The following is a 15568-nucleotide window of genomic DNA, read 5'->3' on the forward strand; positions in this document are numbered from 1 at the left end:
CTTTACCTACTCCGGGTAAAGAATATACAGTATATAGTGATGCTTCTCACAATGGGTTAGGTTGTGTGTTGATGCAAGATCGAAATGTCATTGCCTATGCATCACGCCAGCTAAAACCGCATGAGAGGAACTATCCAACACATGATTTGGAGCTTGCAGCTATTGTGTTTGCTCTTAAGATCTGGAGACACTATTTGTATGGGGAAAAGTGCTACATCTATACAGATCATAAGAGTTTGAAGTATTTGGGCACCCAGAAAGAGTTGAATTTGAGACAGAGGAGATGGTTAGAGTTGATCAAAGATTATGATTGTCTGATAGACTATCAGCCAAGGAAAGCTAATGTTGTGGCTGTTGCCTTAAGTCGCAAGACTATGGCAAGTCTACGGGTTACTCCTTTGTCTTTGGTACATGAATTGAGATCATTGCATGCCAGCTTAGAGATTAATGATGATGGATAGACAACAGTTGCATGGCATGTACAGCCAGTGTTGATTGATCATATTAGAATGGTCGCCGTAATGATCGAAGTATCGGTCGTTGAAAGAAGTCAGGCAGGGCAAGAAACCATAATTCTCAATCAGAGGTGATGGTCTACTGCTACACCAGGGCAGAATATGTGTTCCTAATGATGTTGAATTGAGGAAGATCATTTTGAAGGAAGCACATGAGTCTCCTTTTGCCATGCACCTTGGTGGTACAAAAATGTATAGAGGGCTAAAGGAGCATTACTGGTGGATGGGTATGAAAAGAGATGTGGCAGAGTTTATTTCTAAATGCCTAACTTGTCAGCAAGTAAAGGCAGAGCATCAAGTACCCGCTGGGTTGTTACATCCACTACCAGTACCAGAGTGGAAATGGGAGAGAAAAACGATGGATTTTGTGATGGGACTTCCGAGGACATAGAAGAGTCATGATGCAGTTTGGGTCATTGTTAACAGACTGACTAAATCTGCTCATTTTCTGCCAGTTCGGATGGGCTACAGTTTAGAAAGATTGGCCAAGTTATACATCGATGAGATTGTGAGACTGCATGGAGTGCCAGTATCCATCGTGTCAGACATAGATCCTAGGTTCACTTCTAGATTCTGGGGTAGTCTTCAGAGAGCCCTAGGAACTAGATTGAACTTCGATCGCATTCCATCCACGCATGGATGGCCATGCGAGAGGGTAATTCAGATCTTGGAGGATATGCTACGAGCTTGTGTGATTGAGTTTGAGGGCAGTTGGGATACACACTTGCCTTTGATTGTGTTTGCTTATAACAACAGCTATCAATCAAGTATTGGGATGCCTCCATATGAAGCTTTGTATGGCAGAAAATGTAGAACCCCATTGTGTTGGGATGACGTGGGTGAAAGAAAAATGAATGGACCCAAAATTGTTCAACAAACTGAAGAGAAAATCAGGGTAATTCGAGATCGATTTAAGACTGCATCAGACCGTCAGAAGTCCTACATTGATCTGAAAAGAAGTGATATTGAGTATGAAGTGGGTGAGAAAGTATTCCTCAAGGTTTCTCCTTGGAAGAGAATTATGAGATTCGGCAGAAAGGGGAAACTGAGTCCTCGTTTCATTGGGCCATATGAGGTTCTGGAAAGAGTGGGTCCTTTGGCATATCGGTTGGCACTACCTCCAGAGTTGGAAAAGATACATAATGTCTTCCATGTGTCTATGTTGAGGAGGTATCGATCAGACCCATCTCATGTACTACCAGTAGAGGAAATTAAAGTAAATCCAGACCTCACATATGAAGAAGAATCCATAGAGATTCTGGCTTATGAGGTGAAGCAGCTACAAAATAAGCAGATACCGTTGGTAAAAGTGTTGTGGAACCATCATTCGAGCTAGGAGGCTACTTGGGAACGAGAAGAGGACATGAGGAGACAGCACCCACAGCTGTTCAGAGATTGATACCAGATAAAATTTCGAGACGAAATTTATTTAAGGGGGGGAGAATTGTAACACCCCCGTTTGCATAGCCTGGTAGATTTCACTGTTCCAGTGACCGGTGTCGGTTCGAACAATTAAAGAGATTAGAACCACACTTAAGTCAATTAGAGAAGCCATAAACACAAATAATTAGTAATGTTCAATTAGTTAAGTATAAATAAGAAAAACAGAACATAAGAAGTTAAACGAGCCGAGAGTCACAGCGATGGGTGATCTTCTCGGGAAGAACTGCGAAGTCATTTTAAACTCAAATTTCGAACCGTAAAATGTGACGCTGCGGTCCTTAGGACCCTTATGAACACAGTGGAAAAGAGAAAATCACGAAAAAGAATTGTTAAGCCAGTCAACTAATTAGGTCAGGGAGCCGGAAGAAATATGGAATTAATTGCAAACCGGGATGAACCGGCAAGGGGCAATTTGGTCAATTGACCCCGAGAGCTGACTTCTGACCTAACTGTCAAATAAAAACGGAAAAAAAAATTTTGAAATCGAGAATTAAATTAAAGAACTAATAGAAAAAAAAAAGAGAGGAAAATGAAAAAGTAAAAAGGTGATGACATCATGCATGACCTCATGCATGATGCCATAAATTAATTAATTAATTTATTTATTAAATTAGATTTTGTGGTCTTCCATAAGCAAAATAGATAAAAAGAAAGAAAAGAAAAAAAAAATAAAAACCCTTCTTCTCCCTTTGTTGCCGCCCCATTTTTTCCCAAAACCCTCCATGAGAATTCATCCATTTAAGCTTACACTTAAGCTTTAATTCCTCCACTCAACCTTAACAACTCCCCTAAAAACCTTACTAGAGCTTACTATTGCAACTTAAGAAGAAGATTGAAAGAAGAAAGGAGCACAAAAGATTGAGATTTGAGGATCTAAGCAAAGGTTAGTCTCTTAACTATCAATTAGTTAATTAAGTGCATAATTAGTTGTTGAAATGAGCTTAGAAACTAATAAAATGAAATGAAAATATGTGGATAGACCAAACTGAAATTTTTGCCTGTTGAAGGGGAGTATGATTTTGTATGGTTTGATAGATTTAAATGTGTTAGTAAACTTGCATGAGAATGGTAGTAAGATGGAAATGCATAAATGTGAATAAATGAAACATTTTAGTGTGATTAGGGTTTAGAGGCCTAGGGTTTGAGGCAAATTTTGGAGAAATGCATAAATGATGACTTTGACCTATTGTAAAGAGAAAAATGGTCAATAATGACCAAAGGAGATGTGTGGGAATTGTTAGAATGGAAGTCAAATTCGTAGGGTAAATGGTCATGCTGCTGGCAGCATGACCAAGCCAACTTTGAAGGACCAAAACGGAAATTTTACAAGTCCAATTGATATGCCACCAATTGGGGATGAAAATAGACATAAAATGACACAATTTTCATTAAGGAACCATGCCCAAAAACTGACCAAAACCTAGTGAACCAATTGACCAAAGTTGGTTAAGAGCAGTCTGCCACTGCACAAACTGACTAAATGAATAGTATTTGTTCATTTGGTCATAACTCTAGCTAGGAAGGTCAAAATGACCTGAAATTTTACCATTAACTAGATAATATATAGTTCTAAAACTTTCATGAAGAACACTAACCCAAATTATGCCATTAACCTAATCAAATTATTGAGCAAAGTTGAGTTACTGAACCTGCAAAACTGCAGGATTGCCAATTGAACAGTAAGGTTTCAATGGCTATAACTCTCTCTAGAAAACTCCGATTTAGGTGAATCTTGAGCCGATGGGAACCTTAGACATAGTAGAACATTTCGTATGAAGGAAATTAGACCAAATTATGGACTTAACTTGATCAAATTATTGAACGAAGTTGGATCAAAAATCTGCCAGAACCAAAATTGCAGCATGAACAGTACACGTGAACAGTAATTGTATTTTGGCTATAACTTGAGCTACAAAACTCCAATTGGGGTGATTCAAAAAGGAGAATAAACTTAAGATCAGTGCAACTTAGGACTCCAAAACTGAAATTTACCAAATTTGCCTAAAAGACTTAGGATTTGAGTAAACAACCAAAACCAACAAGTTTAGTGACCAAAATGTGGTATGTGGGTGAAGTTGGAGTTCCCATACCTATTAAGCCTTAGAAAGTCAATTATTTGACTTGAATAGTGTAGTGAATAGTAACTCGAAACACAAAAATTTCGAGAACGTTGAATTTAACACGTTAGAACTAGGTAAATGTGAAGCTAAATTTATTTTAGGATTTATGTTAAGTTCTAGTACTGAAACATTATAAAATTGTGTGTTTCAGTTGAAAAGAATACCGGAAAAAAACCCGAGGAACCGAGTCAAGACCAAGAGGCGACTCGCTTGAGGTTTGTGCACAACATCACTATGCTTTAAAATTCATTGATAAAGTGAATGAAATATGCATTTTACTTTTGCTTTGAATTGTTAAAAGTTTATTGTAACCTTATTTATGATGTTTGATTTAAATTGTGAAAGTTATTGTGTATATTCGAAATGACAAAGTTTAGCAAATTGTTAAGATAAGTTTTGAAACCACAGTGTTATGACCATATATTTAAACACCTCACTAGCACGACTAGTGGGGGTAATTAATTTCGAATTTTGATTCCCTCTCTGGAGAAGTGTTGAGGTGTGCCAGTAGAAGAGGATGTGAATGGATATCCATATATTTGAGCTAGCCAGCCTTGTGATGTGATTTCTCTTTAGCCTCTGGCTATTGAGATTCTATTTGTTTCGAATGGCATGATCTAACTGTGGGTTTTATGAAATGTATTTTGATACTTCGAAATGAACTTGGTTTGCATTAAAATTTCATAATTCATGTTTTGCGTTTAATGCTTATGTTTAGTCAAATTTTTGAATAAATGTGATTATATTCTGCATAAAGATTATTTTAGTATGTTGTGCACCACTGAGTCCTAGTACTCAGCGATGGCTTCTATTGCTGTCGCAGATACAGAGACTAGAGGAGCAGCAGACTGAGCTGCTGAGGTGTGAGGAGCTATCAGCTTAAAGTCTTCGGGTATAATTTATACCCTAATTGTAAATATTTCTTTTCATGTATGTATTGCATATAAATGTATGGACGTGCAAATAGGTCTTGAGCAGCTTGTGCAAAAATTTGTATGAAGTTTGTAATAAAGTTTAGTTTGTATTTCTTTTGATGTAAATTTTGTAAGAATGTATATAAATTGTGTTGTCTCTAATGAAATATGAGTACAACTATTTTATTTAATTTAAATGAAATGTATTGCTAGTATGCTGAGGATTATTGAATTTTGAACTTGAGAAATTTATTGAAATGATTGTGAGAATTTTTGAGTTTGATTGTGAAATCGAAGTAGTGGTTGAGAAAAACTTTTAGAAGTGCTTTTTACAAATATTTGAAGAACTGGTTTCTCAAAATACAGACAGAACTCTGTCAAAATTTTTATAAAATTTGCGGAAAACTAAAATGGACCAAAAATATTAATTAGATTTACTTGTAATCATATGTTTTAAATACCTATTAGCAAATGCTCACCACTTGTCAAAAGTAAGAAAATTGTTTAAAATCCCTTGTGGGGTACTTAATGAGTTATCGGTAGGTGAAGTTCGGTAGTTTATTAGGTATTCTACAGAATCATGTTATGCCTTACAGAGGGGTAAGGTGTGACAAGAGCAATATGAATTTGTGTGTGTACGTTAGTGTGCATGTGGTGTAATGGTATTGAATATGGGTAGGACGGGGCTTTAGTTAGTCTTGCTTAGGGCTCGGTCATTTTTGTGATAAGTCGGGTTAAGTACAGCTTTTAATTGATCTCGCTGACCCTCGCATATGGATTGTTAAGAGAAAGTCTGGCTCGAGTTGATCTCGCTGGTAAGCATTGAATTAAGAAAGCTGTATAAAGAATCAACTCCTATATGTATATGTTCTGATGTGACATTTGAGTATGTAAGTGCTCAAAATTATTCTTTGTGCAATTATTGTTTGAGTTGGATTGAATATGTTTATCTATGTTGTATTTCATCCTTAGGAATGCATTAGTGCTACATAGTTATAGAAATTGTACTTACAATCAATATCTTACTCTACATAGTTATAGAAATTGTACTTATAATCAATATCTTACTCTACATAGTTATAGAAATTGTACTTACAATCAATATCTTACTCTACATAGTTATAGAAATTGTACTTACAATCAATATCTTACTCTATGAATCGAACGCTCACTCCTGTTCATCTTATTTTTTAAGGTTACAGGAGAACTTTTTTTCCCTTGTAATTAATTTACTTTCTTCCTCGCATGATCTATAGTTACAGTATCCACATTTTATGTTGTTAATTTGAAATCTAGAACTCTGCATGTGTTAAGAGTATTTTATTTAGCTTGGGACTGTAAAAGATTATTTATTTTGAAATTGTAAACTTATTAATTATGCATGTGTAAATGTGTGGGGTGGATGTTTATTTTTATGAGGGAGCTGAGCTCCCATTTGATTAAATTGATTGATTGAGGATTGTGAGGGTGAGCTGAGCTCCCCAAATGGATACATTTTATGATTAGAGGTCGGGTGAGTTAAGAACTCTCTGTTGGATGGTCCAGGTTATATGTGGACTCTGTCCAGTTGTTTTCTTGAAAATAGGCTCAAAACATGGGTTTTATGGTTTGACTAGAAAACAATTAGGCTTACTATGGGCTTTGAGGCCCTATGCTGACCCAAGTCGTAGTGCCAGTCAGGCTTCTAGTTTGGGTCGTGACACTACCACCATTATTACTTCACCTTGCCACTACTACCATCATCTAACTATTGCTGCCGCCACCACCATCTCTTAGCTACTATTACCACTCGATTATCAATCATTATAACTATTATCAATTATTATTAATATTATAAATAAATTAAATATTAAAATAAAAATAATAATTATATTATATTACTTGCATTTTTATTTTACAACTAAACATAGAAATATAATGATAATTATATTACATTATAATTTTAATTACATTATATTATAATTTTAATTATATTATATAATTAATTACATTACATTACATTATAATTTTGTATTTCATCCTTAGGGATGCATTAGTGCTATATAGTTATAGAAATTGTACTTACAATCAATATTTTACTCTATGAGTCAAACGCTCACTCCTATTCATCATATTTTTTAATGTTACAGGAGGACTTTTTTCCCTTTTGATTAACTTGCTTTCTTCCTCGCATGATCTATAGTTGCAGTATCTACATTTTATGTTGTTAATTTAAAATATAGAACTCTGCGTGTGTTAAGAGTATTTTGTTTAATTTGGGGCTGTAAAAGATTATTTATTTTGAAATTGTAAACTTATTAATTATACATGCGTAAATGTGTGGGGTGGATGTTTATTTTTTATGAGGGAACTGAGCTCCCATTTAATTAAATTGATTGATTGAGGATTGTGAGGGTGAGCTAAACTCCCCAAATGGATACATTTTATGATTACAGGTTGGGTGAGTTAAGAACTCTCTGTTGGATAGTCCAGGTTCTAGGTGGACTCTATTCGGCTGTTTTCTTGAAAATAGGCTCAAAACATGGGCTTTATGGTTGGGTTAGAAAATAGTTAGGTTTACTATGAGTTTTGAGGGCCTTATGCTGAGCCAAGTCGTAATACCAGTCAGACTCATAGTTTGGGTCGTGACACTATCACCATTATTACTTCACCTTGCCACTACCACCACCATCTAACTATTGCTGCCACCACCACCTCTTAGCTTCTATTACCACTTAACTATCAATCACTATAACTATTATCAATTATTATTAATATTATAAATAAATTAAATATTAAAATAAAAATAATCTTTATATTATACTACTTACATTTTTATTTTACAACCAAATATAGAAATATAATAATAATTATATTACATTATAATTTTAATTACATTATATTATAATTTTAATTATATTATATAATTAATTACACTACATTACATTACACTCTACCAAACATTATCTAATATTCTTTTCTACACTTTTTCGATAAATTCAATTTCTTTAATCTAATTATCACAGCCAAGGCCTAACTTATCACTTGCATTGCTCTTAAAGTTGCCTTTTTCTGTTTTTCCTTCCTGATATTCAAATTGTTTCATGGTTTGGTGATTCATAAAGTTTTGATTGGTTGGCTCTTTACTTATTTGTTTAATTTGTTTTTTACTATTTTCATATATGATAGTTGCAAATTTCCTTCAGGTAATGGACTATTTTTTTTTTTTTTGTTTTTCCTTTGTCGTTTGAGTTTATCACAAATTATTTTTTATGGGTTGCAGCTCTGTTAATCCTTTGAGAAAAGCAGAAACCAGAAATGGGATTTGTATTTTTTCTAAAAAAAAATGGCAGTGGAAAGTGTTAGTGTTCAAAATTGAAATGAAAACTCTACTGGCTAGATTGAGGAAAGGGAAATTATTTAATAGGTAAATATTTTAAAATTTAATTATTTTTTTAAAAAAACTAAATTAAAGAATATAATTTATTTATTATTTTTTGAAAACGACTCAAAATTTATTTAAAGAACGAATCAAACTACCCCGAACAATTTAAAGGTAAATTCGGGCCTTTATATAAATATTAGTTAAAAGTTACGTAAGCAAAGATGTGGCATTTTCTTCCCCACTTACTTTGGATATTCATTCTGAACCGTACCTTTACCGCGAAAATTGGCGTGGTGCTTGATGTAAGATTTCCAATTGAAATCTCAAAATCTAAGCGAATAATAAAAATAAATAAATAAAATTGAAATCTTTCTGCGATGTCCAGAAATGTCTGTATCATCTTATCTATTAAGTAATGTTTGGTGAAATTGGGTGCGCCTAAATTATAATTTAGGAATATATTAACTTGACACGAAATATCGTTATCTTTAATTTAAAAAAAAAAAGTAGAATCAATTTTTTAAAATTTTTAATATTTTATTTTTATATTATTTATATTAATGTAATATTTATTAAATTAAAAAATTATATTTTTATGAATTAAAAATTTTAAATAAATAAATTTTAAATTATTAAAACGTTAATTTATGTAATTTAAATTTTCAAAATTATAGGTAAATATAGAATATAGTTAAATTATTTTATAAATATCAAATTAATAAAATGAAATTATAATTTTTGATTTGATAAGTATTATAAAAAAATAATATAAAAGTTAATTAATGAATATAAATAAAATTTTATATTATTTAAATTAAATATTAAAAATTTTATATTATAAATTAATAGTTAAATATCTTATTATATACCTAATCTACCTGCTTAGGTGCTGGTACCATCTTTAAATATATTTAAGGGTTTGTAAGAATCGTTATTATAAGTATTAAAAATTGATTGGATTCCACTACAAAATATTAATCAATAAAATAATTTTTTATTAATTGAATATATAAAATGGTTTATACCCTAATGCTACTAAGAATACTCCCATGACATTTTCAACTCCCCTCCTTTCATCTTCTCTCTCTCTCTCTCTCTCTCTCTCATATATCTTTTTTTCTAGGCGGCCATTGGTGAGTTTTCTTATAGGTGGCTACCTCTAAATTGATTTTTCTTTTTAATAAACTCTCATATTAATGGCAATTTAAAATAAATTTAAGTTTTTCTTATCAAAATTTGTGTAAACAAATTTAAGGTTTCTCTCTAATATTAGAGTTATGTTTTCTCCTTATTATTGGGGTTTTATTTCTCTCTGTTATTAGAGTTTTATTTTTTTTTTCTAGCTAACCTCCATTGAAAGGATAAAAGAAGTTTTCCAAAGAACAGTATTACAAGAGATTTCTTTGATTATCAGAAAGTTATTCTACTCTATTATCTATGTTTGGATTTTTTTATCTTATGAAAATATTATGCTTTACTCATCTTATAATCTTATTAACGAACTGTTTTATTTTATCATAAAAAAAAATATTCCGATAGCATTATATATGCTGAAATAATATCAAAAATCAATGTACAGCGAAATAATGATTTTGAAAGTAATTATGTTCTGTTATTGCATCCTTCCTTCTATCATGAAAAAGACAGTGAGAATAATCTCACTGCTAATCACTTTAAAATATATTTAAAAAAAAAAAAACACAAAAACTCAATTTGATTTGTAAAACCACAGCAATTGTTTGTGCTAAAACACAATCAGTTTAATTACTTTTACCAAGCTGCAGGCCTTACATTCAAAAATTAAAAAAGCTGCGAACAGATACGTAACTAATTATACAAATACAGCAACCGCAAATTGATCTCACATTAATTCACCCCTTATTATAATCCAATCTCTCCACTTCCTTTCCAACATGACCCTTTTCCTGACACAGATCGGACCGGATGCACTTTCTTAAACATTGATGGAAAGCAACAACTCGATTCTTTCACTTCAAATTCAAACCCATTTACCTTTGCTCTTTCTTCTTCCATTTTCTTCAATGCCTCCCTCTGTAATTTTCTCTGCACGTATGCTTCAGCTAGGCAATGCCCAGAAGTTGCCATGCCCTAAAATGATGTTGAGACTACAACTCTGCAACTGAACAAGTAGCTATTGTTAGTTGTGAATTGAGAAGGGGTTGAAATGGGTGGTTTTTTATAGGCATTGGGCTGGCTTCGGAAGCAAGAAAATTAAAATAATGAGGTGATTAATGGTCTAATGAGGTCAGTATAGAATTATCTAGGAGTAAATTATTTGTATTATGAGTTTGACCCAGAGAGGTGGTGGCTGATGAGGATCAGAAATGGCAAATAAATTAAAGGGGGCTTATGTATGATGTATTAGTGTGGTGTCATTGATTCATTGGTTAGATTGGTGCCAGAGTCACTGAAAACAGTATTTCCTTTTGTTTGTTGGTGTGAGTTGATGCATATGAGACCCTGCAATTCTTTATCGATAAAATGGTATAAAGGATTTTGATAGAGGATCAGGGAAAAGGACTTGTGTCATTTCAGATATGTGGCTTTATATGGACTCCATTATTCGTTGATAGTGGTTTGCATCCAAAGAAATCACCAACTCTATTTTTATACGGCGAAGAAAAATATAGAATTTAGTATTTATTATCATGCCAAAAGTTTAAATTATTAGTAGAAATAAAATTTTAACTATTTGTAACATAATAGCTTAAACACTATGTATCGAAAAAATTTGGATAGAATATTAACTATAAACTATCCTACTCAATACCAACAAAATCAAAAGTAGATAAGTAAATTTCAAATAAATGATATCGAAATAATTTTTAGAACTTTAGTATATTAAATTTAAACATATTTTCTTCACTCATACTGACAAAATCAATAACAGATAAATAAATTTCAAATAAATGATATGAAAATAATTTTTAGAACTTCAGCATATTAAATTTAAATTTATTTATCAATGAAATTTAGCTTAATGATTCTGAAATTTTCGATTTTAAGGTGTTGAGTTCAAGTTAGAGTAAATTATATATATATAAACTATTAGAAGTCAAATAAAAAAATCAACTAGTGGAGCAGAAATAGCAATTGGCATTAACTTTTTATTAGGAAGAAAAAGGAAAGAAGCAGTCATACATCTCAACATCTTAATTAATTAGCTTATGCTTAGAAAATAATTTTTTCAGCCTCATTGAAGCTTCCAAGATATTTCCTCTATGTCCAAATGCACTCACTCTGATATACCCTTCCCCACCAGGTCCAAATCCCCTCCCTGGAACAGTCACTATATCAGTTTTCTCAAGAATTTCATTGAATACGTCCCAAGAACTCAATCCTGGAAAATGTACCCATATGTAAGGGGCGTTTTTGCCACCATAAACTTTCAGCCCCAGTGACGCAAATGCTTCAACAAGTATTTTGGCATTCTCCTTGTAGTAGTTAACCACGTTTTTCACTGCCTGAGACAAGTATTGAAGGTAACGATATTTTTCAGAATGTAAGGGGAAGAGAGATGCAAAATTTGGCAAAGAAAAATGGTGGCAATGTTACCTTGTAACCATCTTCAGAAAGGCAGGCTAGCCCTCCAGCTTGGGCAACATTCGATGCACCATTAAAGCAGGTGCAAATAATGCGGTTGTAATCCTTTATCACAGGAAATCCATTGGAATATAACAGCTCTTCAGGAACCACTGACCAGCCAAGCCGGACTCCTGTGAACCCGGCAAATTTTGAGAAGGATGAAATTTCAATAGCAACCTGCAGAGTCACAAAAAACGCAAAGTCAAGTTCCACTCATAAAACGTAGTAGCAGCAAAATTAGCTAAACTATACATAGTTAATGGCTGCAGGCCTACAGGGACTAATTACCTCTTTGGCCCCAGGGATTTCAAAGATTGATCTTGGGCTTTCATCTGTTACATAAGCAGCATATGCAGAGTCATAAACTATTATGGATCCATTGACCCTGGCAAAATCCACCAGTTGCTCTAATTGCTGCCGCGATGCGGCATTACCAGTCGGATTATTTGGAGAGCAAAAGAAAATGATATCTGTTCTTGGAGTGGTTGACAGATCAGGAAAGAAACCATTCTCACATCCACAGTTCATGTATACGATGTTGCCATATTTGCCAGTTTCTTCTTCCAACTTGCCAGCTTGACCAACAATTACACTGGAATCTATATAACCCTGATCAAGCAAATGGCCTGTCAAACCTTGGATAAGTTCTAACAAGGAAACAGAGGGTCTACATATAAAGCTTTCCGTGTGCTGGTTGAAACTAGTTAATTTCAATCCATTGGCTAACATTTTGAAGGTTGATTTTGAGCTTAAACTAGTACATAACATACCGGAAAAGATGGGTCCTGTATGGCCACTGTGACATGGGAGCCCAGAAGCATCTGCCATAGGGCAAGCGGAAGTAAGTATTGATCATAAGATAATTGAGATGAAGATTAATTAATTAGTTGCTAATTGCTATATAATAATTTGATAAAGTTGGCCACCTGAAGGCGAGAAATATCACTCTGTGCCCCATCTGATACAAAAATCTCGTGGCCTTTTACACCCATATCTTTGTAAAATGTTTCTGCAATTGCTTTTCTCAAGTCCTGTGTAAGGGAAAACTGATCTGTCAATGTTCATGTGAGCTATATGTTATTTTTTTTTAGGACCGCTTGAAATTAGCTCTTCTTTATTAGGAAATCTTTTGATGATCGAATCAATTAGTCTCTCATATTTTATTTCATTAATAATTTAGTTTCTCCGTTTAAAATGTTACTATTTTAATGTTACATTTACTGAAAATGATATTTTTAATAGTATTTGATATTTAAATTTACTGCTTAAACAATAGAAAAGTGTTTGTCATTTGTTTCAAAATAAAATTTTCTCTTGGGAAAAACTTTTCTATGGAAATTTCAGAAAGTTTTTCTATTGGAATTTTTAGAAAAAAAATCTTGAAAAATTAATATTTTCTAGAATTTTTTTAAACATTTTTTCATAAATAAATATTTTTTTGAAAATTTTTCTTGAATTATTTTTGGCGAAAATTTGTTAAAAAAATATAAAAATGGAAAATTTTATATTTTAATTTCTTTTTGAAAAAAACTAAATAAAAAGGTTTCTTTAAAACTTTTAGTTTGAAAAAAACAAATTTTGTCTTAAATTTTTTGTGGAATTCACATTTATTTTTAATTTTTTGAAAATTTTTAACGGATAATGGATAATAATAATAATTTATTTTTTTATTTTTTTTTATGTTTCTTAAGTGGAGTGGTCAACATTTAAGATACATTATTTTATGCATGATATTAAAATAATAAAATGATAAATAACATCAAGATAATATTTTTGGACATCATAATAATATATAATATATATAATATTATACACTATAAATTAGTATAAAAGTGATGTTAAAAATTTTAGGTTAACAGGACTTGTAAATATTACTAGTTACTTGTTAATAATTCTTATTAACATATATTTTAAAATTTTAACAATATATAAAGCGTATTGTTAAATTCTATATTTATTATTGTAAAAATTCTATTTATAATTTCTTCATTGACAACATCATATATAGGAGGGGTTATAAATTAAAGATTATATATATGGCATTTTACCATGTTGCCTTGCTCAGCTCCATACCCCTTGTAGCCTTGAATAGTTGATAAGGCATATGCATGCTGCAACCCACAAAAAAAAAATGGTCAGTATTAAGAAAGTCTGTTATAAATAAGTCGAGATATTTAGAATAATATTATACGCCAAGTTTTCCACCTATCATCAATGCCAACACTTTCTTTCTTTTTTCTTGGAAAAATACAATTCAAGAAAACTATATGATTGGTTCTTTGCATGTGCATATCCATATGGTCGTCTCACAAATTATTTTAATTATAATTAAGATAAAGAGATGATTAATTTACTCTCTCTCTCTATATATAGAGACAGAGAGAGATGAACATAAAAGCCACTTAAAATATATTTTTAGAGGTCTCTCATCATGTGTTAGTAAGTTTCATATGACGAGAACTCAATGAATAATTTTTCATTAATTATCAAAGCTGAGAAAATAAATAATAGTCGGAAATCTTTATCACAATATTGGGTTATGTTTGTTTGATACAAAATTAATGGAGGTAGCTCTACTAGCTAATTAAAATATAATTATTTAGTCACCTCAGCCATGGCAGATGTTATGATATCCGGTATAGGCTGTGTGGTATCACCGATGCCAAGTCTTATCAGCCTTGCATGTTCCTTCTTTTGCATGTGTTCACACTCCCTCTTGAATATCTGTTCAAGAACCCCCATGGAAAATAGCAAGAAAATGAATTTTAATCCTCTAATGGAAGCATAATTAATTAATTGTTGGAGAACAATTTTTCCAGTAATTTTCTGAAAAATCTGAATCCAAACATAAATATATATATATATACACACCTCAGGAAACAGATATCCGCGTCGAAGGCCTTCCATATTCACATTGCGTTTAACTTGTGTGCAGTGACCTGTTGCATGGTTTGTTAGATTAAGACTAATCAATTTTCTACTCAAGAAAAAAAAAATCTGACTTACCAACTTCCTTATCATCATCGGCTTTGGAACTGAAAATATTAAAAATTAATTAGTTAGAATCACGTATATAAAGATTGAATAGAGGGAAAGAAATTAGAAATGATGATCATGCATTGCAATGAATTTATGATCAGTAATTAACCTGCCGGTCCAATAATTTGTTTGAGGTCGAGGTAGAACTGCATTAGGCCTGCAAATGCAATATGACATTTGAGAAAGACAATACATGATGATCTCTTCCAGAATTGTTTAAATTGAAATGAGAGCGTAAAGGGATATTGGAATGCTCTATATATATACAGACTCAGGCATGTCACTAGACATGAGTGTGGATGAAGCAAGCAAAAACGAAACCTGTGGACATTTCAGTTGTGGATAAAGAGAATTTTCCAAGAGAATTCCTTGATGTGAAATCAAGCTATGCACATTTTCCATCTAATTTCATTTCGTATTATAAAATTGTTATTATTATTATTATTATTAGGTCCAAATTTATATAGATACTTTCTTATATAACTCCTCAAAATATATATAATTAATCAAATAATTTAGATTTTTGGATAATTCATTAGTCTAATCATATTCAATAATTCAGTCATG

General features: G+C 32.1%; 1 protein-coding gene across 1 annotated transcript; it reads right to left on the reverse strand.

Annotated features, from left to right (window-relative positions):
• Window positions 1-11470: 11470 nt before the first annotated feature.
• Window positions 11471-15228, reverse strand: LOC110645963 (aminotransferase ALD1, chloroplastic-like). Its single transcript, XM_021799243.2, has 10 exons — window positions 15111-15228; window positions 14969-14997; window positions 14834-14901; window positions 14570-14686; window positions 14011-14073; window positions 12889-12993; window positions 12733-12783; window positions 12251-12571; window positions 11933-12139; window positions 11471-11841 (listed from the first exon to the last, which is right to left on the reverse strand). The coding sequence occupies exons 1-10, from the start codon at window positions 15194-15196 to the stop codon at window positions 11530-11532; spliced, it is 1359 nt and encodes a 452-aa protein (XP_021654935.2). The 5' UTR covers window positions 15197-15228; the 3' UTR covers window positions 11471-11529.
• Window positions 15229-15568: the final 340 nt, after the last annotated feature.

Source organism: Hevea brasiliensis, chromosome 12 (genome assembly GCF_030052815.1).
Source record: "Hevea brasiliensis isolate MT/VB/25A 57/8 chromosome 12, ASM3005281v1, whole genome shotgun sequence".
In the NCBI taxonomy this organism is placed as follows: Eukaryota; Viridiplantae; Streptophyta; class Magnoliopsida; order Malpighiales; family Euphorbiaceae; genus Hevea; species Hevea brasiliensis.

Excerpts from the sequence above, each read along its gene's own strand:
- LOC110645963 (XM_021799243.2), bottom strand. The coding sequence starts at position 15,196 with ATGTATTGTCTTTCTCAAATGTCATATTGCATTTGCAGGCCTAATGCA. Across the intron at positions 14,687-14,833 it reads GCGGATATCTGTTTCCTGAG|ATATTCAAGAGGGAGTGTGA; the intron begins GTGTGTATATAT and ends GTTCTTGAACAG. Across the intron at positions 12,994-14,010 it reads GAGCTGAGCAAGGCAACATG|GACTTGAGAAAAGCAATTGC; the intron begins GTAAAATGCCAT and ends TCCCTTACACAG.